Source organism: Hirundo rustica, chromosome 22 (genome assembly GCF_015227805.2).
Source record: "Hirundo rustica isolate bHirRus1 chromosome 22, bHirRus1.pri.v3, whole genome shotgun sequence".
NCBI lineage: Eukaryota > Metazoa > Chordata > Aves > Passeriformes > Hirundinidae > Hirundo > Hirundo rustica.
In genome coordinates this window covers 5713193-5738585 of record NC_053471.1, presented here as the reverse complement: position 1 = coordinate 5738585, position 25393 = coordinate 5713193, and the positions used below count along the sequence as shown (strand labels likewise).

The 25393-nt window shown below is 50.8% G+C and overlaps 1 protein-coding gene across 2 annotated transcripts; it reads right to left on the bottom strand.

Annotated features, from left to right (window-relative positions):
- Positions 1 to 1897: 1897 nt before the first annotated feature.
- MXRA8 (matrix remodeling associated 8) lies at positions 1898 to 23502 on the bottom strand. 2 transcript variants are annotated; one of them, XM_040084525.2, is made up of 12 exons: positions 23395 to 23502; positions 22712 to 22839; positions 22225 to 22362; positions 17305 to 17325; positions 15624 to 15932; positions 13443 to 13544; positions 11280 to 11738; positions 6507 to 6665; positions 4971 to 5001; positions 4386 to 4462; positions 3125 to 3202; positions 1898 to 2272 (listed from the first exon to the last, which is right to left on the bottom strand). In XM_040084525.2, exons 3-12 carry the CDS (start codon positions 22271 to 22273, stop codon positions 2247 to 2249), a joined length of 1311 nt encoding a protein of 436 aa, XP_039940459.1. In that variant the 5' UTR covers positions 22274 to 22362; positions 22712 to 22839; positions 23395 to 23502; the 3' UTR covers positions 1898 to 2246. The 2 variants fall into 2 exon arrangements, with proteins under 2 accessions (XP_039940459.1, XP_039940458.1); XM_040084524.2 differs by having other exon boundaries at positions 23391 to 23457.
- Positions 23503 to 25393: the final 1891 nt, after the last annotated feature.

Below are 25393 nucleotides of genomic sequence, written 5' to 3'. Positions count from 1 at the left end.
CATCCCACCCCATCCCATCCCATTATCCCATTACCTGGCGTGTCTGACCATTTCCCAAATCCCAACCGGTGATCAAAGCAAGGATGAGGAACTCCTAGAGCCCTTCCCAGCCCTTGTTTCAGAGAATGTATTAATCTTTTTACTCCCTTTAAGCTATTCTGCAGCCCAGGAGTCAGATAAAATATTGAAATGCCTCTGGAGCTGATGAGTAACCCCACTCTGAGCCATGTCTGTGCGGGCTGGCGAGGAAAAAATCTCCAACCTTTGACTCACAGACATGAAAGGGAGGGAGAGAGACGTTAATGACAATTATTTGAGACTGTGCCACCCTGATGGAATAACCAGCACAGCCTCCAGCACCTGCAGGAATGCAGCCTGGGTTTCAGGGCAGGGCAAAAAAATCCCTCTCTGCTTCGGGGGAGGGCAAAAAGAGGCTTGGGATCAACCCCAGCCCTTCCTCTGCACTGATCCTGGGCACTTTTGGGGCTGGATCTTCAGTGAGGATAAAGGTAATTGGTTAGAAATCACAAAAGGACCTGTGGAGAGCAGTGGAAGGGCTCAGAAATGAAAAGATGAGGATCTGCTCAGCTGCACCTTAGGAAGGCTCACCTCCACCTCTAGTTCTGTTCTAGTTTTAATATTTTTGCTGCATTGAAAATAAGACCCCCCAATACAATTATTCTTTAACACAGCCCCCAGTAACACACATACTAACGTCTGTAAAAATGCCCATGTCATTGAAAGTGCTTTGTTGTGACATCCCACCTGGTCAAGAGCCAGCACAGCCCCTCTGGGGGCCTCACCCACCACGTTTTTGGCAGAGCTGAGCTCAGCTTTGCAGGAGCCTCCCACCCAGAGCAGTGCCCCGAGTCCTGCTGAGCCTGTCACACCCAGCACAGATCCCTGGTGCCCGTGGCACGAGGGACAGGGCTCTGGAGTGGGCATCACTCAGACAAAACACCCAAACTGGCAACAAAAGCGCAGGCCTGGCTGCTGGAGACGTTTCCTCAGCTCCATTCGAACAAATCCTCCCCGGTGCCACCCGCCTCCAGGCCACCAAACAGAGGGATGGCAATCCCTGGCCACCCTCACCGTGTCCCTGCCACCACCCTCACAACAGCAGGAGACACCTTCTCCTTCCACGCCCCAAGAACTGAGATAATAATTAATATTAATATTCTACAGCTTTCCCGAAGGTTTGGCTCACTTGGATTGCAACACTGAATTACTTCCAATTTTTTTGGCAGCCCTGACGCTGTTGATAGGTAGAACAAACCCCCTCCTCAGTCCACAGCCTCACTGCCTCAGGGATCCACTCAAAATCCATGGGAATGGCCTCATCCCCCTCCTGGACCCCCCTTTCTGAGCCCCTGGTCCGTGAAAATTCCTGTTGTTACTCCTGCTCCCTTGCAGCATCTCCCTGTGCTGGGTCCTACCTTTGGTTTGAAGTGCTCTGTGTGGCCTGGATCCACCCCGGGGCTGCAGAAAAATCCCATCCCGGGTTCCACACAGGAGCTCAGCCCTCTGCACAACATCCCTGGCTCTGATCTAACTGAGCCTGGCACTTAACAGCGTCCATCAAACGCCTGCTCCTGCCAAATCTGAGCTGAAACAGAAACAAATCAACAAACACAGGGTGAGAAACGCAGAGCTCAGCTCGGAGCTGAGCCCTCGGCCCTTGGTGTGCTTCCCTTTCCCCGTAAAATGAGGATCCCGGCATCTCCCCGTGGATAAAACGAGGTTCCTGGGAGGGCTGTGCCCTCTGGGCTGCACCTGGGACGTGCAGAGCTGTGTGTGAAATGATTTAGGCCCGGCCTAGGACAGGGATCAGCTTTTGCCATTGTTATCCCGCTGGATTCACCGCATGGAAAAATGCCTGTGCAATGATGGCCTGGGATTAGTGATGCAGGTGGTTTTATTTAAAGCAGTAACATCAAAGCAAAACGTCTGCTGATTCAGCTCATAAAAATCATTGGTGCATAAAATCCAACAGTAATTGTCAAGAAGGGAAAGGGGAAGGGAGGATTGGGAGAACAGAGGAAGAAAAGGCAACCCAAGCCCATAAATGCACACGAGACAGTTTGAGTCTTTCATGAAGCATTTGCACCCTTGTGGGGGGGAGAAAGTGGATGTGGGAAAAATCCTATGGGAACTGGAGGGAGATGGGATTAAGAAAAGCCATCTCTCTTCCACGTTATCTATCTCTGATGGAAGCTTCTGGTCCAGCCAGCAGCTTGGGAGCGTCTTCATTTACAATATTCCTTCCTGAAATCTGAAAGCAAACGGAAATGGGGGGGTCAGCACCTGGAGAGGGATTTCAAACCGTTCAAAGAAGCAGGAAAATATGGATTTATTTCACAGAGTGGCCGTTTGCAGTCACCCACAACCCTGATAATCAAAAAGCCCCCCAGGTGAGACGGACTGTGGGTAAATGATTGCTCAGATCCACCCTGCAGGATGCAGGAGAAAATGCCAGGAGAATTCCATCAGGGACAGCTCCTGGGCTCTCCAGCCCCTGCTTGGCGTCATTTCAGCCCCATTTATTAAATCCCAACTCCCCTGGAATGAGTCACGGACTCTCAGAGCCGATCACAAGCCCTGCTCCACAGAAGTGCTGCCCTACAAACGGAGGCACAACCCCAGGGATTAATCCTGGATCAGCAAGAGGAGGTTCAGCCCCCAGGGAGGGTGAGCTGTTCACTTTTCTTGGATGAAGTAACTGCCCATAACCCAGAGATTAATTCAGCTCCAAACACTCTCTTTCTGCAGAGCATTTTCTGCCCAAACACCACGCCAGGACATTTTTGGGCTCCATCTCTCTCCCTCTGAGGTCGCATAGAGCAGGCACAGCTCCAGCCCTGCCAGGCTTTCTTCTTCCAATCAAGAAAAACTCCGGTTTGTGCCATTCCCAAAGCTTTTAAAAGCCTAATCACTGCTTGCATCTTGTGGCTCCGTGATGAAAGGATGGGAAGGGAGCTGGCTTCTCATCCCTGCTTCTGCCACGAGCTTTCTCATTCCTCTTTGGCTGTGGCTTGGACACTCACTGCGGGGCTGCTCCTCCCTCCTGCTGCCCAGCAGAAGGTCCCTACAGCCACCAATTAAGGGGGAAGAAAGTCATGATTACCTTTGTCTAAATCGATGTTCTTTGCTGGGAAGCTTCTGGCTTGCTCAGCCTTCTCCTTCAGGATGTTGTTTTTGTAATCTGTGCAAGGGAGGAGCAGAATTCACGCAGGCATTAGGATATTAAAAGAAAACAAAAAGAGTTTCATGAGCAAGACAGAGGTGATCGGTCCTTCCTTGATGGGCTCGAGGTCTGGCACCTCTGATTTCTAGGAATTATTTGCGGAGTTACTCAGCAGGAAAACAGCTCTGACTTCATTTCAGCCCCTGGCACTGAGCAGTTGTGCAAACTTCAGCTCCTCACAGGCACCACAGATCCTTCCAGCTCCGGATTATCTCCTCAGAGCTCACCTGGAGGTGACTGATGCAATTATCCAGGGATTTTGCTCCCCTGGCACACACACAGAAGGATTTTTGCAACCCACCCTCTGCAATTCCTTTCTTTTCTTCCAATTTTGTGTCTCTCTTGTTCGCTGGGGCCTTTACAGCAACTCTTGGGGCCTAAGGCCGGGCAGCTCGTTCTTTTAAAGGTTGTACCTTTGCTGGGGACGCAAATAAAGAAATCAAAGGGACAATTATTCCCTGGCTTATCAAGCAAGCTGCAGCCGGTGTGAACTCAGCATCATGACAAGCTTTGGGAACCTCAGGGTGGTGCAGACAAGAGAATCAGTTTGTGAAATGGATTCTCTCCAAGTCCCAGCGAGAACCAGCCCCTGGTCCACTGGTATCAGTTACTGACACAATAAACTCAAGGCTGCACCTTCAAACCCCAGCAAGGAGCAGCATCTGTCTTCAGGAACGTTGGAAATTCCCCAAATCAGTCCTATAAATCCCCAAAAAAACACTTTCACACTGTGAGACACTGAGCTTCCTTCCCCTATTCCCAGTGTCTTTCATTTTACCACGAGTTCCAGGGGGATTTGGATTTTCTCTTTTCTACCTCAGCGCCTCTGTTGCAAATTTTCCTCCTCTCATTCTCTGTTTGTCTGCCCTAATTGCTACCACGGATCTTGACAAATGCTCACTGAACGATTTGACATCCAGGGAGGAGAAAATCAGCAAGTGAAACCTAACTGGCTTCAACAGAAGGTGGAGACAATGAACTCAACTAACTCAGGACTTCTCTTTACCCAGTTTTGGTCAAAAAAAGCCCATGCCCACTTCCAGAGGTTAAAGAATGGGTTAAGTCACTCTAAAATATCCAAGTGCCATTAGAAAGTTCAGATTTACAAGGATTTTGGCCTGGTTTGGCCAGGGACACCTACCCAGCCTGATGTCTTCACTTTTGTGAGGGGTCAGATCTGTCGTGTCCACTGTAAATTCTTTAAGGTTCACATCCTTCCTGAAAAGGGAAGAACGGTGGAAAATGGTGTTGTCCCATCCTTTAATAACTGGCTCCTTCCACACCTTTTCACAAAAGCTTTTCTAATGCTTCTATAGAGAATTTTTTTTTTTTTTTCCATGTGTTTGTCCAGATCTTAGAACAATGGGCAGCCAATCCTGGAATTTCCTCACCTTTTCCACTTTAATCATATAAAATAAGGTCTGGAGGAGCCCAGGCCCGTGATCTGGGCACCATCTCAGAGCAGATCTGTGCATCATTCCTTTCCCACCAACTCCCAAGGACATCTCACAGAAACTCCATCCCTGAATCAGTTCCCAAAGAGTAAAAGAGGAAATTCAGTTGCCAAATCAGCCCCACAAACCATTTTCTCCTTCCACTTCCTCCTCCTAACCAGAGTTTCAGCTGGTTTACTCTCTCAGCTGAGGAGGGAGGGGCCATGAGTTCATTTTAATGCATTCTACACCTAATTAATACTATTAATGCCATTATCATTCGTTATACTCACTCTCCGTATTTCTTCACGTTGTATTCGTAACCTGAACAGGAGGAAAAAGCAGAATGAGCAGTGCCAGCCAGAGCAGCTCCATTCCTGGTGCTGGATTTTCCTGCTGTGGGCAGCACCCAGAGCTCCCACGGAGTCACCCAGCACCGTGCAGCTCCCAAGGGATAAATCCCACCTGGGAAGTTCTCTTCTCCTCCCAGCAAACCATGAGCAGGATTCAGCCAAATGATGACCCTGGAGGTCTTTTCCAACCCCAACAATTCCACAAAATCGAGGCCTGGATATTTTCACACCACACCAGCCCCCCAAATCCTCCCTCAGCCAGGTTCCTGGTTTTCCAGGAGGGGATTCCTGCCTGCAGCAGTGTTCCCTGCAGGAATTATTGGCAGAAGGATGTCCCAGGATGTCCCTCCAAGCTGGCCCTGCCTGCAGCAGTGTTCCCTGCAGGAATTACTGGTAGGATGTCCCAGGATGTCCCTCCAAGCCGCCCCTGCCTGCAGCAGTGTTCCCTGCAGGAATTATTGGCAGAAGGATGTCCCAGGATGTCCCTCCCAGCTGGCCCTGCCTGCAGCAGTGTTCCCTGTAGGAATTATTGGCAGGATGTCCCAGGATGTCCCTCCCAGCTGCCCCTGCCTGCAGCAGTGTTCCCTGCAGGAATCATTGGCAGAAGGACGTCCCAGGATGTCCCTCCAAGCTGCCCCTGCCTGCAGCAGTGTTCCCTGCAGGAATCATTGGCAGGAAGATGTCCCAGGATGTCCCTCCCAGCTGGCCCTGCCTGCAGCAGTGTTCCCTGCAGGAATCATTGGCAGAAGGATGTCCCTCCAAGCTGGCCCTGCCTGCAGCAGTGTTCCCTGCAGGAATTATTGGCAGAAGGATGTCCCAGGATGTCCCTCCCAGCTGCCCCTGCCTGCAGCAGTGTTCCCTGCAGGAATTACTGGCAGGATGTCCCAGGATGTCCCTCCAAGCCGCCCCTGCCTGCAGCAGTGTTCCCTGTAGGAATTATTGGCAGGAAGATGTCCCAGGATGTCCCTCCCAGCTGCCCCTGCCTGCAGCAGTGTTCCCTGCAGGAATTACTGGCAGGATGTCCCAGGATGTCCCTCCCAGCTGCCCCTGCCTGCAGCAGTGTTCCCTGCAGGAATTATTGGCAGGAAGATGTCCCAGGATGTCCCTCCCAGCTGCCCCTGCCTGCAGCAGTGTTCCCTGCAGGAATTACTGGTAGGATGTCCCAGGATGTCCCTCCAAGCTGCCCCTGCCTGCAGCAGTGTTCCCTGCAGGAATCATTGGCAGAAGGACGTCCCAGGATGTCCCTCCCAGCTGGCCCTGCCTGCAGCAGTGTTCCCTGTAGGAATTATTGGCAGGATGTCCCAGGATGTCCCTCCAAGCTGCCCCTGCCTGCAGCAGTGTTCCCTGCAGGAATCATTGGCAGAAGGATGTCCCAGGATGTCCCTCCCAGCTGCCCCTGCCTGCAGCAGTGTTCCCTGCAGGAATTATTGGCAGAAGGACGTCCCAGGATGTTTCCCAGGTTTTCCCTGGACTCACCTCTCTGCCGGCGCTTGCGGGTGACGAGGACCACGATGATGAGGAGGACGAGGAAGAGCAGCAGAGTGGCCAGGACGTAGCCCAGCTGCTGGAAAAAGTGCATCCTGCTCTCAGGGATGATGACATTGATGACGTTGTGGCCCCTGACCACGTTTGGATCTGAGGGAAGGAAAGCAGAGCATCACTGGAAGCAGCATCCAGAGAAAAGCAGGATCACGGGTGGGAAATGCTCAGGGAGAAATTCCCCTGAAGTGCAGGAATTAAATCAGTGCCTGATTTACTCCGCCCTGCAGCTCTGGCAGGTGGGAGATGCTGAGCTCTTCACCAGATCGTAATTTAACAGGCTGCTGCACATCCCTGCCCTGGATCAGCGATCCCTGGCCATCAGAGTGCTCCTGCAGGGGAGAATTTCCGAGCAAAGCCGTGCCCAAACCTTCCAGAGGGTCACACAACCTCCTCTGGGTCCCTTGCAACACACGCTCCACACTGCCCTGGCTCCAGACAGCAGCCCCTCCTTGCCAAGGGTTACAATTTATGGAGTGGGAAGAGTTTTCGGTGCCAAAAAGAAATTAGCTTCCTTTGCAATGAAATAAAAATCGATAAAATAAATAAACCCCCCCTCAAAAAAAAAAAAAAAAAAAAAAAAAAAGATAAAAATCCACAGAGGAAAGCCAAGATTCTGTTCCTTCTGTGGGTGCAGCAGGATTTTTGTTCCACAGCTCGGGGAAAGGGGAGCTCGAAACTTTTACGTGGAACTTTTTTTTTTTTTTTTTTTTTGGTAGATCTCAAATAAATAGGTCAATGTTTTACACATGTCAAGAGGAAGTGACTTCTCTGCTTGCAACAGTCAGAGGAATGGACAAAGCCAGCCCAGGCACGGATGGAATCCCACAAGACTCTGCAGGGAGAGGGTTTTTTTCCTGCAAAACAGCTGGAATGACACCTTCACCCCTCGCAGGGAATTTTCACAGAGCAGAACAGAATGGGGCCCTCACCCCCCGTTCCCTCGGGAGCTCCCCCTGCTAATTACCCAGAGGGAACGAGGGGAAAGGTGGGAGGAAATACCTCAAAAGCCACAGTACCCTTGAGCAGATGTGTTCTGACACTTCTGGGAGCGCTGGCACGGGGACTGGTTCCAGGTTTTTTGGGCAGTTTGTTTCCGGCGTGTGAAAACACCAACCCGGGGAAAATCAAATCAAATCAAATCAAATCAAATCAAATCAGGCAAGAGTGGATTGAAATAATCACCCTGAAACCAGAGCTGACTGTTTGCTGATGCCAACAGCAGTCCTGGAAAAATCAAAAAGCTTGAGCAACGTGCTCTGCTCTGGTGGCCCAGGGCTCCACTCTGCTTTTTGCTGGTATTTCCAGATGCCCCGTGCTCCCTGCACGCAGTGCTGGAAAAACCACGGGATTTCCACCCTGCCAAGCTAAAAAACATCCATGCAGACCAAGGAAGCCACTTGCAAAGCTGCAAACAGCACATGGGACAGCTCTGCTTTGTCACACCCCGGCCTCCTTTCTGCCATAATGAGATGGTGCCACGGCAAACGAAGGAATTCTATTCCCGGCTTTCTGCTTTCCCACGGAACTGCAGGGCAGGGGTAAGAGCTGGGCTGAACTTCAGGCAACGCCGAGGAGGTCACTGCAGCAACAAGCACTGGAAACAGAGATTAAATAACTTTGGGCAATGGAATATATCCTGTTTTATAACTGGGGAAAGTGAGGCACGGAGGGAGAGCTCTGTCACACCAGCGAATGTCAGAGCCCAGGGCAGGACCACGAGGTCACCCAGACTCCTCCTCACCCGCCTCCAGAATTGAAGCTGGGGTGGTGAAGGTTTATTCCGTGACCAAGATCTGATCTCACATCCACCTGCCCCGGATTCACTCCCAGGACAATTTAACCACCGAAAATAAATCCCAGCGGTGTGGGGAGGGGGAAACCTAGACCAGGGGCGCCTCAAGTGACCTTCCCCAAGTGCCAAGGACCAAATTCTTCTGCTGGAGAAAGTGGAGAGCTCTCCACAAAGCTGGCCGAGGGCGGCCAATATTTTAGCCCTCACCATGAGACGCAGCAGATCCCGCCGCAGAGCAAATCCCCAGTAAAAATCCTCTTTTAGCAGACATCCAGCACATTTACACTGCTGAGCCTGGGAGCAGCTCTGAGCCATTGCTTCTCCTCCAAACAGGATGAACTTTCCTGTCTGGGAACGGCCCTGGAGCTTGGAATGAGGCCAGGAGCTGAGGCTGCTGCCTGAAAAAAAACCCTCCTTGCTTTGCTTTTGTTGTCTCCCCGCTCATGTCACGTTCCCCAGAAGAATTCCAGGCAGTTTTTCAGGGAGTGGGGCAATGCCTCAGCCTCCCCTGCTGCTCCCAGGCAGGGCTGGAAGAGGAAAGCTCTGGATGTCTCCCACATTCCCAGGGACTCAGCACATTTTTGTGTGTGGGGCTCACCGCCCGGCCCAGGGGTCAGTGCCCGCAGGGGACAGAGCTCGTCCCAAAGCTGCTGGGTTTGAGAGTGGAAGGGAAATTCGGCCAGGAAGGGAAATTCCTCCAGCACAGCCAGGTTAAATCACCCAGAGGTTCCACCTCGTTTCTGAGCAGGTAAAGGAAATACTCAGGGCAACATCCAGGAGAAAGAGGAATGAATTTCTGGTGAGCTACTCTGGAAACAAGACCTGGCTTCCATCTGTGGATAAGGCTCAAGGGCTGTGTGCAGCAGCTCGGATATTTGGATGTCCTGGTCTCCAGCCACCTCTCCTCAGCACCGCCTGGATTTTCTGGACACCGACCTTAGCCCCAGAGAAAAAGTTTAGGTCTCTATGACTCCAGAAAGCCAATTTCTACAAGAGAATAAACCTATTTAAAAATGTATGAAGCAAAACAAAATTCTATATTAAAGAGCCAATAAATATTAAAACACAATGAATATTTTAAAGTGTTAACAAAGAGCGATACCCAAAAGACTTTAAAAAAACAAATTAAACTTGGGATTTTTGTTTTCCTTTTCTGCCTGAACAAAATGTGATGGTTTTGAGTTTGGACAGGCTGACAGATGATAGCTCAGCGCAGTGGAAAATATGAAAATTGGTTTATGGCACACATACACGCACAAAAAAAGAAAAGCTGAAGGGTGGAGGAAAATTCCTGGTGGTTGATTCTGCATGGTCTGGCACCTTGCACAGCCTAAACATCCGTGCAAAGGGGAGAGAAACTCTGGTGAGAAGAGCTGTGACAGCAGAGGCAGGGCTGCATCAACCGCTGCCCACACCTTCTGCTGATCCATAATGGCCTGGAGGAAAGGGAGCCAAGGAAAAGGGAAAGGGAGCTGTACAAAAATACAAACCAAACCCAGCTGGGCCTGTCAGCAGGGCAGAACTGCCCTGGGGCACAGGGGCAGGAGCTCCTGTGCCCTCAGCACTGCACAACAGGGACGGAGCCCCACTTCTGGTTCCATCTCTCAGGGCCTGAGCGAGCTGTCCTTGATTCCCAGGCCTGCAGAGGAATTGCTGTGTCTGACCAAAATGGGAAAACTGTAGCTAACACCTCAGTAAGGATCCAGGATCAGAAATAAATGAAAAAATATAAAAGCTAAAATCCTAAGGCATCGACCCCAGTGGTGGGGGGACACCCCACGGCATCCTCACAGCCCCTGTGCAGCTCCAGGTGCTCCCAGGTGATGGAAACACCTTGGAATCAACGGGAGCTGAGCTGGCTGAGCTCCTCAGAGCCCCAAGATGCAGCTGTGGATGCTCCTCACAGTGTGGAAAAGTCCACAGAAACACAGGATGAACCAGGCTGGAAAGGACCTTTAAGATCCAACCTATGACCTAACAGCTCCTCATCAACTAAACCATTGTCCTAAAGTGCAATGCAAGATGTAACCAGAAGCCGGTATTCTATTACCATCTAGGGCTGTGTTCTTTATCCCTTCCAGGACCCATCCCTCAGAACCCTGGGTTTATCTCCTGTCACACCAGGTGTGTCACCGTTCATTATCCTTTCCAGGACCCATCCCTCATCATTCCAGGGGGATATCTCCTGTTAATCCAGGTGTGTCACTGTTCTTTCTCCCTTCCAGGACCCCTCCTCCCTGCAGGGATCTCTGCTGTTCCTGGCCCATCCAGGCTCACTGCAGGGCTGAGGCAATTCCATCGCCCATCGGGAGATGCTGCACCCAGGGGAGGAGCCCGGCATTCCCGGCTGGATCACAGCTGGCACTGGGAGCAGCAGCACGGGCTGTGTGCACGGGATCGCCAGAGAACACCAGACCCATCCCAGCGCCACTGGACCCTCCCACAGGATCATCTCTGCTCCACCAGGCCCACACCTGGCACTGCAGGAGGCTGGATCGGGCTGCTCCCAGCACCCTGACCAACACCAACAGCGCGTCAGGCTGTGTTCTGACCCTGGCAGTGGTTTTATTTTGTGCTACTGCATTTTTATTTTCATTTTCCTAGTAAAGGACTGTTATTCCTATTCCCATATCTTTGCCTGAGAGCCCCTTAATTCCACAATTAATATAATTTGGAGGGAGGAGGTTTGCATTTGCCATTTCAATGGAGGCTCCTGCCTTCCCTAGCAGACACCTGCCTTTCCAAACCAAGATCTTGGCGCCCAACGTGAGGCACGAGCACATCTCAAACCATGACAACCACGGCATCTGCAAACGAGGCAGAGGAATCCCACCATTTAATCCCACTAAAGGCACGGAGTCTGGCTCTTCCCAGCGGGATCTCCTCCAAATTCCCAACAGGAGAGGCCAACCCACCTGCAGCCGGGGCCACGGGGTGCGTGGTGAGGTTCACCACCTTCCTCTCCCTCTCCGGCTCCGTCACGGACACGTGGTAGATCCTGCGCTCGTGCAGCCCGCAGTAGTGGTGGTGCAGGTGGCACGAGTAGGTGCCCTCGTCGGCGCTCTCCAGGCGGGAGATGCGCAGCGAGAAGTCGCCGAGGGCGAAGGCGCCGCGGGTGACGTTCATCTTCTGCCGCAGGAACAGGGGCCCGTAGGAGCGGCGCTCGCCCGACGCGTACAGGTCCACCAGGCGGTCGGCGCGGTCGTGGGGCACGCCGGGGGGCTGCCGGTCCCAGTGCACCACCTGCTGCTCCTCCTCGCTGTGCCGCTCCGTCCAGATGTGGTCGCGGTTGACGCACGGCAGCGTCACCGTGCTGCCCTCCGGGGCCACCAGCACCGGCTTCTCGCCGTCCCAGTACTCGCTGGCCGCCTCGCCTGCCGGGGGAACGCAGCCGTGGAACGCGCGCTTTGCCACACCCGTCCTGTTACCCTGGCTTTTCTGAGTTTCTTTGTTAGCCTTTTGATTTTCATAAATGGAGTCACATCTTTTAGTTACTGTACAGTATTAGAGCACTTTTCTACCTTTCCCACAGATGTAATATAAACAAATCCTTTGTTTTTCATTCTCTGTCCTTTGGTTGCATATTTCTAACCTGAAAACAATTGTAACTGACAATTCATCTGGCCACTGAGGCTGAGGGGTGGAAACCCCAAAAAGCCAATCTTCTGCTAGACCCACAAATGTATAAAAAGTAAAAAAATAAACAGAGGGGTCTCTTCTCTCCACTCTTTCAGCTGGGAGCTGGATCAGAAGAACCTCTGCGAAAATCTCTTGTCTGCTTTGTGTGTCTCGGTGACACCCGTCCTGTTTTTTTCCCCCGCCCGTCCCAGTTTTCCCATGTAAAAGATTTAAGTTTCCGTCCCAGGTTTCCTTTGCTTGGCCAAAATCAGCAAAATTTTTGGCCAAATTCGCTGTCACGATCTCGTGGACGTGGTTGATGTGAAATTCCCATTCCACGCCAAGTGTCAGGGACAGCCAGGCACATTTGAGATTGCTGCCAGAGCCTGGAATCCTGAATTCCAAGTGTGAGGGACACACCTGAGACCCCTCTCAGGCCCTGGAAACCTGAATTCCAAGTGTCAAGGACACCCAGAGACACCTGAGATTGCTCTCTTGGAATCCTAAAACTCCACAAGATCGGAATCCTACAACACGCCCCCTCCCAAAATCTTAAAAGCCCCACGTGGCACAGCTCGAACATGAACAACCCTGGCTTTTTCACACTTATTCCAGCAGTTAGTCAAAAACACAATGCCTTTATCCTCTACATCCTTGGCCATTGCATGAAGCAAGGCCACTTTCTCCTCCTCCTAACTCAGAGTTAATCTCCTGCTTCAGAAAGCAGGAAGCAAATTTCCTCCACAAGCTAAGAATGGAACGAGGTTCTTCATCCCAATCCTCTGAGCAGGAAATGCTTTCCTGCCCACAAAGGCCCTAATTACTGGAGGAGCTGAAGCAGCACTGCTCTGCTTGGCTCTTGAAAAGGAATAACAGAAGAAGCCAGAGCACTGAGGAGCAGATTGGGGCTCTCAGGGTGTATTTATTGCGCTGTGAGAGCAGCAGAGGAGATGCACTTCCACCCCAGCAGCTCCAGTGGCGTTACCCAGAGGTTCAAATGGATTTTGTTGGCTGGGTGGGACCCCCTGCAGCTGCCAACAGCTCGCTTTTAGAGCTGGGCTTAAGCTGTGGTAACTCGAGGTGGGTTTTTAAGTACAGGCTGCCCAGGGCAAGCTCAGGTCAGAGCACAGGCAGGTCCTTGTGGCTGAGCTGAGGGTGGGGATTGTCACCTGGGGTGGGATTGTCACTGGCAGGGATTGTCACCAGAGGGGGAATGTCACCTGGGGTGGGGCTGTCACCAGGGGCGTGCTGCTGCTGCAGCAGGGACAGTTCGGTAACGACCAAGAGCAAACACTGAGCTGAGCAGGCTCCAGGCACTGTTTGGCCAAGGAAGGAGAGAGGTTTGTAAATAAACCCTCTGAAAGTCAGGGGAGCAGACAGTGAACAGCACAGAGAGCTCTGCTGGTGCTTCCCCAGCCTCCTGTGGCTCCTGTAAAACCCGCAGCTGTCAGCACACCCACCTCTCTTGGCGATCACCAGCTGGATTTTCACAGTTTCGTACAAGTGGCAGTAGTGATGGTGAAGGTTACAGGAATACGTGCCCTCATCACTCTCTGCAACGCCTGTGGAGCAGAAGAGAGAGGAATTCAGGGTTTTATCCTGAGACAATGATTATTTGTGTCATTTGCAGCTCCCCAAATCCTTCTCTGGCTGTAAATCACTTTGTTCTAAGCCATCCTCATCACCAGGGTGGGTTAAGCAGAGACAAATCATCTCACCCAATACAATGATTTGGTCACCTAATGAAATAATTTGTTCAGTTCATTTTCCCTTCTGAGGGCGGCATTTCTATTAACAGGTGGAAAGAGGAAGCTGGTTCGGGTTTAGCTGAGAGCAGGCACAGGAACAATGACCATGGAGCGATCATAGCTCAGGAACTGAATCACAACCACAGAGCCACAAAAAGCCCAGGTGGCTCTCAGGTTGTTACAAATTCTCTTTCCAAACAGGTCTGTCTCAAAGGCAAATAAAAGACTCAGTGCTTCAGAGAACCTCACAGAATCACCGAGGTTGGAAAAGAGCTCCAAGATTGAGTCCAACCTCAATCCCCACCGTGTCACCTAGCCCAGAGCACTGAGCACCATGTTTGGTTCTTCCTTGGACACCTCCAGGGGTGGGGACCCCACCACCTCCCTAAGCAGCAATTCCCATATTTAAAAACCCTTTCCAGGGGAAAAAAAAATCCTCCTATATCCAGCCTGAACCTCCCCTGGGGCAGCTGGAGGTTTCACTTGGAAGCAAAACCAAAGGGCTGCCCAGGAACTTCCTCCTGCCTTGAATCTCCAGCTGAAAGCTCCACTTCCCTAAGTGCTCCAGGAGCAGAAATGAATTAATGTGCATGTCCAGGGATGCAGGAATTTGGTAAGAGGGAATGCTGAGAGGGTTTTGATCTGCTGAACGTGCTGGGCTGTGCAGGTTTTCTGGGAGAGACTTGGAGGTGCACAAGTAAGCAGAGCACTGAGTGCCACCAGCACACTGAGATTGCTCCCAGACCCTGGAATGCTGAATTCCAAGTGTCAAGGACAGACAGGCACACCTAAAATTGCTCCCAGACCAGGGATGGGGACTCCTCCACATCCCTGGGCAGCCCCTTCCAAACCTTGAAAGCCCTCCTGAGAATTAGGCTTATTAATCTGTTATTATTTATTAAAAATTTGCTGCAAACCAACCACTTGCACCAAAACCCACAAATCTCACCAAGCCCCAACGTGGGAAATAGTAAAGAGATAAGCTGGGAGATAAACTGAGAAAAAAGCTGGGAGATAAATTTGAAAAGGTCCTTGAGGTACAAACAAGTTACTGAAAAAACTCAAACTACTGTTTCATGTCCTCGCTCGCTGTATCATCGTATCTTCTCTACTTTCAGGATTTGCAGCTACAGCTAGCTCTAAGTTCTCTGCTCTTTCTGCTTCTGAAGCCTGCTTTCACAGCATCTGAAAGTCTTCTTACCTTTACTATTCTGGGGGGGGGAACCCCAAATGTCGTGGGCTTTCCCCGACATTCAGGTGGTTTTAGAGTCTTTTTGCCCTCTGCAAAGCTCTGTGCCAAACGGATGAAAGAGACGGAGTCTTCAAGTTCTGATTTTTCAAGGTTGCATGCTTCGTTTATTTTTCTTATCTTACAATTTTCTCAGTGCCCAACAAAGATGTTTGCAGCTGCCTGGACATTTGACGACTCCCGCCCGCCCAGGGCTCTCCTTATCTTTTATACTAATTGCTACATATTCTTTATTTACTATTACTTGCCAATGCCTATCACTATTACTAAAAAGGTCATCTCTGCTCTGACCCAATCCTCACAAACTACCTTGTGCCAACGTCACAGCTGAAATGGAGTGAGGGAAGAAGAAAGAAGAAGCAGGAGACAATGCCCCAAATCCTCCATCTTGCCCCCATGCACTTCAATGCTAGAAACCTAGATTCACTGTTTTTTCACCCTGTGATAAGCTAAACTACTGATTTTCACATTCTTGTGGCCTGTAAACCTTCTCTCAGTGTAGGAAGTTTTTCCCATGGACTGAGATCAAAGCCAGTGTCTCTCTGAGCTCTGGGCTGGGGTCCCAGACCCCTCTGCCCAGGTCCCTGACCCTCCAGGGCAGCCAAAGGAATGCCCTGGGCTCCAACACCCAAAAACCTCCATACCTTTGATCACCAGCGAGAAATTCCCGTCCGCAAAGGCGTTCTCAGGCATGAGGATCCTGCCCTGGTTGTAGGAGCTGTAGACACGCTGGTCCCCGGCAGAGTACATGTCACAGAGCCTCTCCATCCTGCTGTCCCCGTAGTAGGAGCTGAGCAGGTCCCAGTGCACCACGCGCTGCCGGTCGTTGAGGCGGTCCTGCGTCCACACCATGCGGTGGCTCTTGCAGGGCAGCACGGCCTGGGAGCCCAGCACGGCGCTGACGTTCAGCACGGACACCACCACGCTGGCCGGGTTGGAGGCGTCGGCTGGGACTGGGGAAAAAAAAAAGCCAGGAGAAAACGGGGAAATAAAGGGTTGTAGGGTTATGGAGTTAACGGCGCGCGAAGGTGACGGTTTGAGTTTGGGGTTTGGAGGGTTTTTTGGTTCTGTGGTGCCCAGGGTGCAGATCTGAGCTCACATTTGTCACCCTGGTTTTTCTGAGTTTTTTAAAGCCTCTTGATTGTTCATAAAATGGAGTCAGACTTTTTAGCTACTGTACAGTATTAGGAGCAGTTTCTACTTTTTCTCACACATGTAACATAAACAAATCCTTCGGTTTTCATTCTTTGTCCTTTGTTTGCATATTTCTAACCTGAAAACAATTGTAACTGACAATTGGTCTGGCCATTCGGCTGGGAGGTGAAAACTCCAGAAGCCAATCCACAGCCAGACCCACAAATGTATAAAAAGTAAGAAATAAACAGGCAGAGGGCTCTGGGCTTAGCTCAGCCTTGAGCTCTCTCGGAGGAACAACTCTGCCCTGTGAAATTTCTCGTCTCTGTGTGATTGCTTTGCGTATCCCGGTCACACACACTCAGCGTCACTCAGCCCTGCACACAGCAGGGACACAAAACAAATCCTGTTCCACATGGACACCAAGGACAATGTTACAAGTGCTGAGGCCCAAAAGCACAAATCTTCAGTGGGATGGGATCACTCCTGAGTTATGCACTTGCATTCTACACAGACTGGGCTCACTGCCCAGACCACCGTCCAGATTTTCCCTCCATCCAGGTAACGCCAATCCAGACTCCGCCAGCAATCCAGTCTTAGTTTTCTTTTCCCCTTTGCCGACTCCATTGCAGTTTCCAGGACAAATCCAGTCTGGGTTTTCCCCCCCAACTGGGTGGTCCAGACCAAGGGACCGGGTCTAGGTAGGTGGGCCTGTGGTTCTAGGTCGCTCCGGAACCGCGGTTCTAGGTCGCTCCGGAACCGCGGTTCTAGGTCGCTCCGGAACCGCGGTTCTAGGTCGCTCCGGAACCGCGGTTCTAGGTCGCTCCGGAACCGCGGTTCTAGGTCGCTCCGGAACCACGGTTCTAGGTCCAACCCCTCCTGGAACTCTTGGGGCTGTGTCCATCCCCTGGGGAGCCTGGGCAATGCCCCCCTTAGGGGGAAGAACTTTTTCCTAATAATGAAAACTTTAATACACAGATTTCATTCATGTCTGTTAATACCATGATTGTACACTGGAGCTGTCCTACCCACCCTTCCTAATCCTGAGCCCCAGTTTAATCCAGGCTTAGTGCATGGGATGCATAATCCATGGAAGTTAGGAATAAAAGCCCCTGTTCATGCCATGAGATCACTCCTCTCACTCCTCCTCATGATCACAGAACCTGGCAGACTTCCAGAGATGCCACTCACCTGAATACGAGCTCACAGAACCTGCCAAAGCAGAAAACAGAGAGTGTTACTGACAGCAAAAGGATAAAAACAGCTACAAATCCACTCCAGGCCAGCAGCCACCTCTGTTATTGCTCCTCCTATTCCCCCTTTCCCTGTTCGTGCTGATGTTTATATCTGCCTGCTCCGTTTCCCACTCCTGCCACGCTCTTTGTCCGCACAGTTAATTCCGTGATGCTCTGGATGCATCAGCTCTCTCCAACTCACACAGCTCAGACCCACACAGGAAGAACTTTGCCAGAGATCAACCAATTCCCTCAACTCTGCCTTTCTCTGGTCCGGTCCCTCCTGCTCCTTGTGTGGGAGGGGTCTAGAAGATCTCCTGGCATCAGGCTCTTGATTCCCAACACAACACCACCATTCATCTCCCCACCCAGCCAACTCCAAGTGCGTCCCACCAAAATCATTGGAGGTTTTGTCCTGCTAATGTCAGAGGCACAAAGCCCTCCAGACAAAGGCTGTATTTTTATTTTAGCCCTGGAATTTATGAATTTCAAATTCAACTCCAGACTGGGGGTATTTTAGCACACCCCCCAAGTGCTGAGAGGATAAACTCGGTTTCCTCCCCTTTTTCTATCACAAAGCACTGCGCAGGGACAGCAGGGAACAAAAAATGAGCAGCACTCTCTGTTGAACTGCCAGCTCGAAGGCACTTCAAATGGGAGGCATTTTTTCTTACATTTAAAATCTCAGCAGCACAAAGAGAAAGATCTAATCTTGGACCAGGTCTGTGCTCTCAGTGTATAAGAAAGAGACATCACAATTCCATCATTCGATTGTCTCTCCTGACAGGCTGCAAAATGTATCAGCTGCAGCCCTTGCCTCTGCAAGCCAGGCCTTGGGTTTAGCTTAGAAAAACAAAGGAATGAGAAAAAAGCTCTTCCACGGCACCAAATCAGGCAGGAAAAATCGGTGCCAGCACAGCAGAGGTGTCACTGCGTCCAGGCAATGTCCCTGTGGCTGGATGGCGGTGGCCCAAGGGGACAACGATGTCGTGACACGAACGGCGATTGGTGAGCTGGGGAACGGTGTCTGAGGCTGCCTCCAGAGCCCTGCACCACCAACAAATTGATTTGGTGCAGCAGAAACATCCTCTGCTGGCTCAGGCAGAGGAATGAAGGCATTTACTGCTCTCCTTTCCTCTGGAGAGCTAATGGGAAAAACACGGAGCGGCACCGGATTCACGAAGCAGATTTATGAACGCAGCATCGTAAATCCAACGAGTGACAAAAGCTCAGCCATCCAAAGCCCTGAGCCATCCAAAGCTCTGAGCCATCCAAACCTCTGAGCTCACACCAGCACCTGCTTCTGCACCTTTCTGGGCCCCTGCACCTTCCACCTGCCTTCCCTTCCCTGCCCCTTCCCAGGTGGAGCTGCTGGAGCCACGGGCGCTTCTCCAGCGCTTCCAAACACAACTCTCTGTGAAAAAGGGGCTTGGCTGGCATGGAACAGCTTTTGGACAAGAAAAGTTGATGTTCTGTGGGTTCTTTAGCCCTCTACTCTTAAAACTTCGGCCAGGAATGCTGCAGCTTCCTCAAAAAGTCATTCCAAGGTGTTTCTGGTTTGTCCCTCAGCGACCAGGAGATGCTGCGTCCTGTTGGGACCAGGATTTTATATTTTGCATTTTATATTTTGCATTTTACAGACTGGATTTGTGACCTGCTGGCTGTTGGCACACAGAGCTGGGCTGACACTGAGCACCACAGCAAAAGCCATCCTCAGTGAGGTGAACTCAAATATTGGAGCTCAGCACAGAGAGGTGGGAGAGGAAGGATTTCTCACTTTGTGCACACACAGAGTCTGCACAGAAACTTTGGGTCTGAACCTGCCCTAGGATATCGTCCATAGTTTGACAAAATGGGGCAAATATTAAAACAAAAAAAAGAAAAGAAAAAGATAACCTCACAAGAGACACAGGAACTCCAGACAAAGAAGGAAGAACTGATTGTTCTGATTCCCCAGCCGTGCTGGAAATCTGCACACATCCATCAGCTCGTGGGTAAGGCTCAGACTGATTTGACAGAGCTGTGAATGAGATCACTCAGAAATCTGAGGAATCTGGGATGTCTCTGATCTCTTGCATGCCTGGAGAAAATGGAATTTAGAACAACTGAGCAGAGAGCAGCAGTGGAAGGAAGAATGAGCCTTTTTCTCTTTTCAGTGTCCTCCCTCTGCTGTGTGAGACGAGCAGAGCAACCAAGCCCTGCTTTTAAAAGGGCATTTGTGACACAGCAGCTTCTGAGCAGAGATAAAGCCACAGCTCAGGAAAGCTCATAAACTGCAGCTCTGGAGTCAGCTGGATTTTGGTGAGTCAGCTGTAAAACCCAAGAGCCTTCATGCACCTCTGACCTCTGTCATCACAGGACTCCAGGACCTGGAGCTCCTAAACCTCAGCTGCCTTCAGAGCTGTCAACACACAACTCAACTGTGGCTTTCCTTTTAAAATTTCAAGTTCCATGGGATGGAGAATCACTTTGTCTTCCCTGGGTGATGCAGCCACCAAAAAAAAAAAAACCCAACAAAAACCCACCAACAAAAGACAATTCTGCGCTGTCCCCTGACACGTTCTGTGCTGACTTGGCAGGATCCCAGAGATACTCTGTGGTCCCACAGCAGAGGAAGAGGAAAGCAGCCTGGAAAACGATTTCTTAATGCCTTGTAAAAGGCAGAGCCAGCTCTTACTTCTTGAATCCCATCCATTTTTCATGTGAAGAATTAAGCCACAAAAAAAAACCCCAAAAAACTGTGGGCAAAGTAGAAGCAAAAGGCTCGGGCTGTGAAAGATGTGTGACCTGCTGAGAGCTCTCCAGGCAGAGTCCCTGGAGCAGGGCAAGGACAGAAAACTGTCCCCTGAGCCCTGCCTGGACAATCCTGGGATGAACCCCCTCCTGAGCTCCTGCTTCCTTCTGGGGGATGAAAAACAACCAGAGCAGAAAAGACCCGCAGAGAGGACCCGTCCTTCCCCGAGTCTGTGAGTGCCAGATTCCTCATTTCCCCCATAAATCCCTCTGCTTAGGGTGGGTTTAGTGGGCTCTGTAGGGTCATGACACAATTATGGGAAAAGCAGCGCCCTGTGCCACCACGCTGTCCCCAAACCCTCTGGGGAGTGGCAGTGGCTCCATCCTGACTCTTCAGGGGCCCCGATGGCTTTTGATGCAGCAGCAGCAAGGTGCCAGGGACATAAATGACACCCCAGCTCTCCTCTGGGAGCCACAGGGTTTTTGTAAACCCACTGAGCAGCAGCCAGGAGAAACATCTGGGCCCATCTGGAAGAGGGATATGGTGAGCAAAACAGCTCCTCCTAAACTTCTGCCATTCACCTCCTGTCCAGCCTGCAGGACACGGCTTTTCAGTAAAACAGAATTTCCTTTCAAAGCCCACTGATGGTCAAGACAGGCTTTGAACTGGGATTTTCTCTAAATCTCTGTGTTTGTTTATTTTTTAAAGGCTTCCTGGGACAACTTTCCCAGCAGCAGAGTCTCCCACTTCCAAAAAAGATGTCAGAGCCCTTCAATGCCCACCCAGCCCCAACAATTCCAGCAGCCCCTGCAGGTAGGAACACGCAGAGAGCAGGAATGCGCCGCCTCCGCAGAAAGGAAAGACTCTGTGTGTGTGTACAAGGAGCCAATCCCCACCTGGGGCACAGACAGGATCCCTCAGAGATCTGCCCCAGCTTTCCTGGGATTTTAGCTGAGCTGTAGAAACCCTCCCCGGGCTTGTGAGCTTCCCCTTGGCTGCAGGCCCACGGAATGGTTCTGCAGAGCCATTCCAAACACGGAGCTGTTCCTCCCCGAGACATTAACACTTGAAGGAGTGGCTCCTCTGCAGGAGGGATCCCAGATTTCCTCACAGCACACATTTCCCCCCTTCCCCTCCTCACTACTGAGTCACAGCCTGCTTTGGGGGGGCTCAAACATCAGGGCTGCCCGGGGAGCATCCAGGGAAATCCAAAATGCACCTGAAATTCCGTCAGAGATCCTCCACGCTCAGGTGGGGGCTTTGGCTCTGCAGCAGCCCAACCTGCTCTTCCTGCCCTGGCTGCTCTGCCAAACCTCACTGGGAGTCACTGGACTGGTTGTGACAGAGCTGTGGCCTCTCCTCCTCTTTAACCCACCCCACACCCCAGATTTCTGAGCCACTTTCACCCCTCTGTCCCTATGACTGATCCCATCGTCTGCCAATTCCTAAACCTTGCCTCGGGGCACTGCAAAAATGCCGTGGTGACACAGAAAGTGGATTAATTAGGGACCAAAGGGAGAGCTCCTCACCTTATTCCACCTCAGTGCTGAGGAACTGAGGGGCTCAGGTGTCATCACAGCCTTCAAAAGGGCTGGGAAGAGCAGGGGGTCACCAGACCCTAAAAAAAACCTTCTGCTCCCACTTTCTATTCCTTTCTTGCACCTTGCCACCCAAAAGTGAATTCTGTCTTTCTGCTGACAAGAGGAAAAGAAACCCAAAAACCGCACACCCTTTCTTCCCCTCTGTCTGAACCCTCACACACAACACTCGCCCCCAGCTGTTTCTGCTTCTTCAAATGTAAAAAAAATAACCTTAAATCACGTAAATCTGACTGTGAAAGCTTTGCTGTACTCACACCCAAGCTTATTTGTTTTGAACTTGCTGATAGGGGAAAAAAAAAAAATATTGCACGAACATGCTGAACAGAGCTCCAACAACCTCAAACGTTTTTCCATTCTCTCCCCAAAAAAGCAGAGGAAACCCACAGCTCCCTCCCCCCTCCCCAGACAAAAACAGAGTAAATTTAGAAATCTGAACAAAACCTTACAAAGACAACAGCTCAAAATCTCACAGCCAACCCCCGGCCCCGTTGTGCAGCTGAAATAAAAACGAGTAACACCCCACCAGCAGCTCAGAGCTTACTCTGCTGAAGCAAAATCTGCCACAGGAGGAGTTTTGCAAGTTGCTCCATTTCTTCGGCTTCTCGAAGTTTTCGCCTCTCTCGAAAAACAAGCTGAAGGCTTTTTTTTTATTTTTTTCCTTTAACTTTCTTTTCTGTAGCTGGAAAACACTATGACCTCATCAATTTACATCCCCGGAGCTGAGCACAGCAGCTGAGGCTCTGCAGGATTACTCCACCTCCAATTTGCAGCTCCCCACCTCCCCAGCCCCACTGCACCTCCTTCCCTTCCCTTCCCTTCCCTTCCCTTCCCTTCCCTTCCCTTCCCTTCCCTGACACTTTCTGCAGATCCCTCTCCTCCTTCCCCTCCCTCCAGGACCTTCTGAGCCCTCCCCAACTCTGACATCAAAGTTTTCATCGGGTGAAGTTGGTCCCACACAGCTCTGGGCTGACAAAACAAATCTTTCTCCCTCCCCCCTAGGGATGGAACCAATTTTCCTCGGGCTTTACTTGATCCAGCTGTTCCTCCCTTTGTCTGACACTCCTCCAGACGGGATTTTACTCAGCTGCCTTCAATGGGGTTTTGATCTTGGTCTCTTCATATGGTTTTACTTCCAGCTCCGGTCTCCAAAGACAGCCTAGAAAACAATATTTACCCTGTCCTGTGATTTGTAGGCAAGGGCTGGGTACTTACAGGAAAATTAAAATGAGGATAAAGCCAGGAAATAGAGTATAAAATAGGAAATAGAATAGGTAAGCTGATGCTAGGACATTAAAAGTAAAAATTACATAATTTAGGAAAATGAAAATACGGTCAATTTTTCCTGTTTTCTTGCATTCTGTTGTCAGGTTTTTGTTGCTTATGGTTAACACCATTTAGTGGATTGGATTTATTTGATTTTCAATCTAATTAGTCATCAAGTGAAGAAAGGGAATTAAAACTGACTGTCCTTAAGTTCTGTGGGACTCCATAAGAGAATTTAAAAACACAACTCAGGAGCCTTCCCGTGGGATCCTGGAGGATAAACTTAATTGCCACACTTGAATTTTTCCTTCTGACATTTTTCTGTCTCTCTACTCTACCAGAAAAGAGATTCCCTCTATCCCAGAGGGGGAAGAGTTTCAGGAAAGAGGAGTGTATTATAATTATAATTATAACAACCCCCTAAATAAACATTTAAATAATTACACACTGCAACAGGAGAAACTTTGGGAGCATCCAGATCAGAACTTTGCCCAGTCCAGGATCCTGTCTCCAGCATCAGACAGAAGCAGACACTTCCAAACAAATTCCAAGAAACTGAAGCTATTATTATTATTATTAGATAAAATGACCATGAAAAAAAAAAAAAAAAAAAAAGCCGGCTGTTAACTCTACACTGTCCAAGACAGATCCAGAGAACTGGTTTGTTTCTAGGGAAAAATCCTAAAACAATCTTCAGCTGAGAACTTTGCAAAATTTCCCTGGAAACTCCAACTCTGACATTCCTGCGAAGAGAGGAGATTTGGGGGTAATGGGATAGGAGCAGCCCCTCCCTCACCACCTGAGCTGTGGCACCACCTGGATATTAACAAATCCAGCTGCAAGCCTAATCCCATCAGCCTCTCTTTGCCAGGCTCAGGAATTCCCAAGGTGCCAATCCCAAAACCACCTGCAGGCAGCAAAGGCTCCCTGACCTGTGCCAGGGGGCACAACAAGGACAGCGCTGACCCAGAGCAGCTGCTGGGCCAGGAATCTCCTGGAATCCCCTGGAATCTCCTGGAATCCCCTGGAATCCCCTGGAATCCCCTGGAATCCCCTGGAATCTCCTGGAATCCCCTGGAATCCCCTGGAATCCCCTGGAAGAAGGAGCCTTTCCTGCTGTCTCCATCAGGGAGCCAGAGCAGGCTGTGCTCAGAGCAGCCTGGAAACCGCCTGGCTGGGAGGCAAAAAGCTGCTCCCACCGGACAGACAGCAAACCCAGCATTCTCTCCTTCCCCTGGTCCCTCCCAAGCACAGACAGGACATTCCAGGCTGCAATTCCAGGGGTTTTTTTTCCCCCACCTTTCTGCCTCGCAGCTGTGTGGCACTGCAGAGGTTACTGCCCGCTCCTCGCGGGGTTTTTGGGAGGGAGCAGACTGCTGTGGTTGCTGCTGTCATGGACTGGATATTTCCTGACTGCAAGGAGCCAAGTCCAGGCTGAAATCTCCTAAAATCACCCACGGGACGAGCAGCAGCTTCTCTGGGGTTCAGAGAGGGGAGGAAAGGGACACAGGTTTGCAGATCTCTGCCTTGTCCCCTCTCTAATCCCACACAGCGCTGCTTCCTGGGGCTTTGCTACCCCAAAGACATCCTGGAAGAGCAGCTGTGTCAACATTTTTCCTGGTCCAGGAGCTGAATTTTTAACGAGCTCCTCCGTTCTGAGCTGAGCAGTGCCCCCCAGCCTTTCTCCTTCCCCGCCCCCAGGGGAATCGGGATTGATTCTCCCCACACCGAGCATCCCCTGGCTGCCCACTGCTCATCTCCAGCTGCCCACGAATCCTGACCAGAGAGAGCGACTTCACCCACGCAAGGGAAAGGGACTTTCCAGCAGCAACAGGAGAGGTTTTGCAGGCTCTGCACCTGCCATCAGCTCGGGTCAGCGGCACAAGAGAGGCTCCCGTGTTCCCCTCTTTTTGTTGGTGGCAGAAGAAATCCGTTATTTCACACCTAATTCAGATCTAAAGCGGTGGACAAAGCCCTGCTCAAAGTGCAGGGGTCACAAGGGTACTTGGCTTGTGGGAAGTTATGATAGTCAGGAAGTTTCCTCCTCCCCATCTCTCCCATTTTTACCGGTTTTGTTTTCAGGCTGCACTGAGAGACTTCCCAGTAAAATCCAAATTGAAGGTCGGCAGCCAGAAAAACTAAAAGTATCAGATCAGGAGAAAGGTCTGATGCCAAGGGGAACCCTCCATCCTTTATTGCAGCTTTTGAGAGCCACTAACCCTGGGAAAGAGGAGTGGAAGTGGCCCCTTCCACCCCACCTTCACAGCCATAAATACAGGAATTAAAAAGGAATGCCGGCATTAATGACCTCCTGACACAAATTACAGTCCAAGGCCTCGTGTGCAGGATTTGTCAGCACTCCAAGCTTATCATCAACAGCTTCTTTAAATACAGGACCTGGTGTTCCACCAGGATCAAAGGAGAAAATACCTCCTCACAGGAAGAAA

Bases quoted from the DNA above. Each gene is read 5' to 3' on its own strand.
- MXRA8 (XM_040084525.2), bottom strand. From the start codon at position 22,273: ATGGAGCAACTTGCAAAACTCCTCCTGTGGCAGATTTTGCTTCAGCAG. The intron at 6,666-11,279 runs GTGGGTTGGCCT...TCCTTCCCTCAG, and splicing joins CCCCGTGGCCCCGGCTGCAG to ATCCAAACGTGGTCAGGGGC. The intron at 3,203-4,385 runs GTAGGTGTCCCT...TCCCTTGCACAG, and splicing joins AAGTGAAGACATCAGGCTGG to ATTACAAAAACAACATCCTG.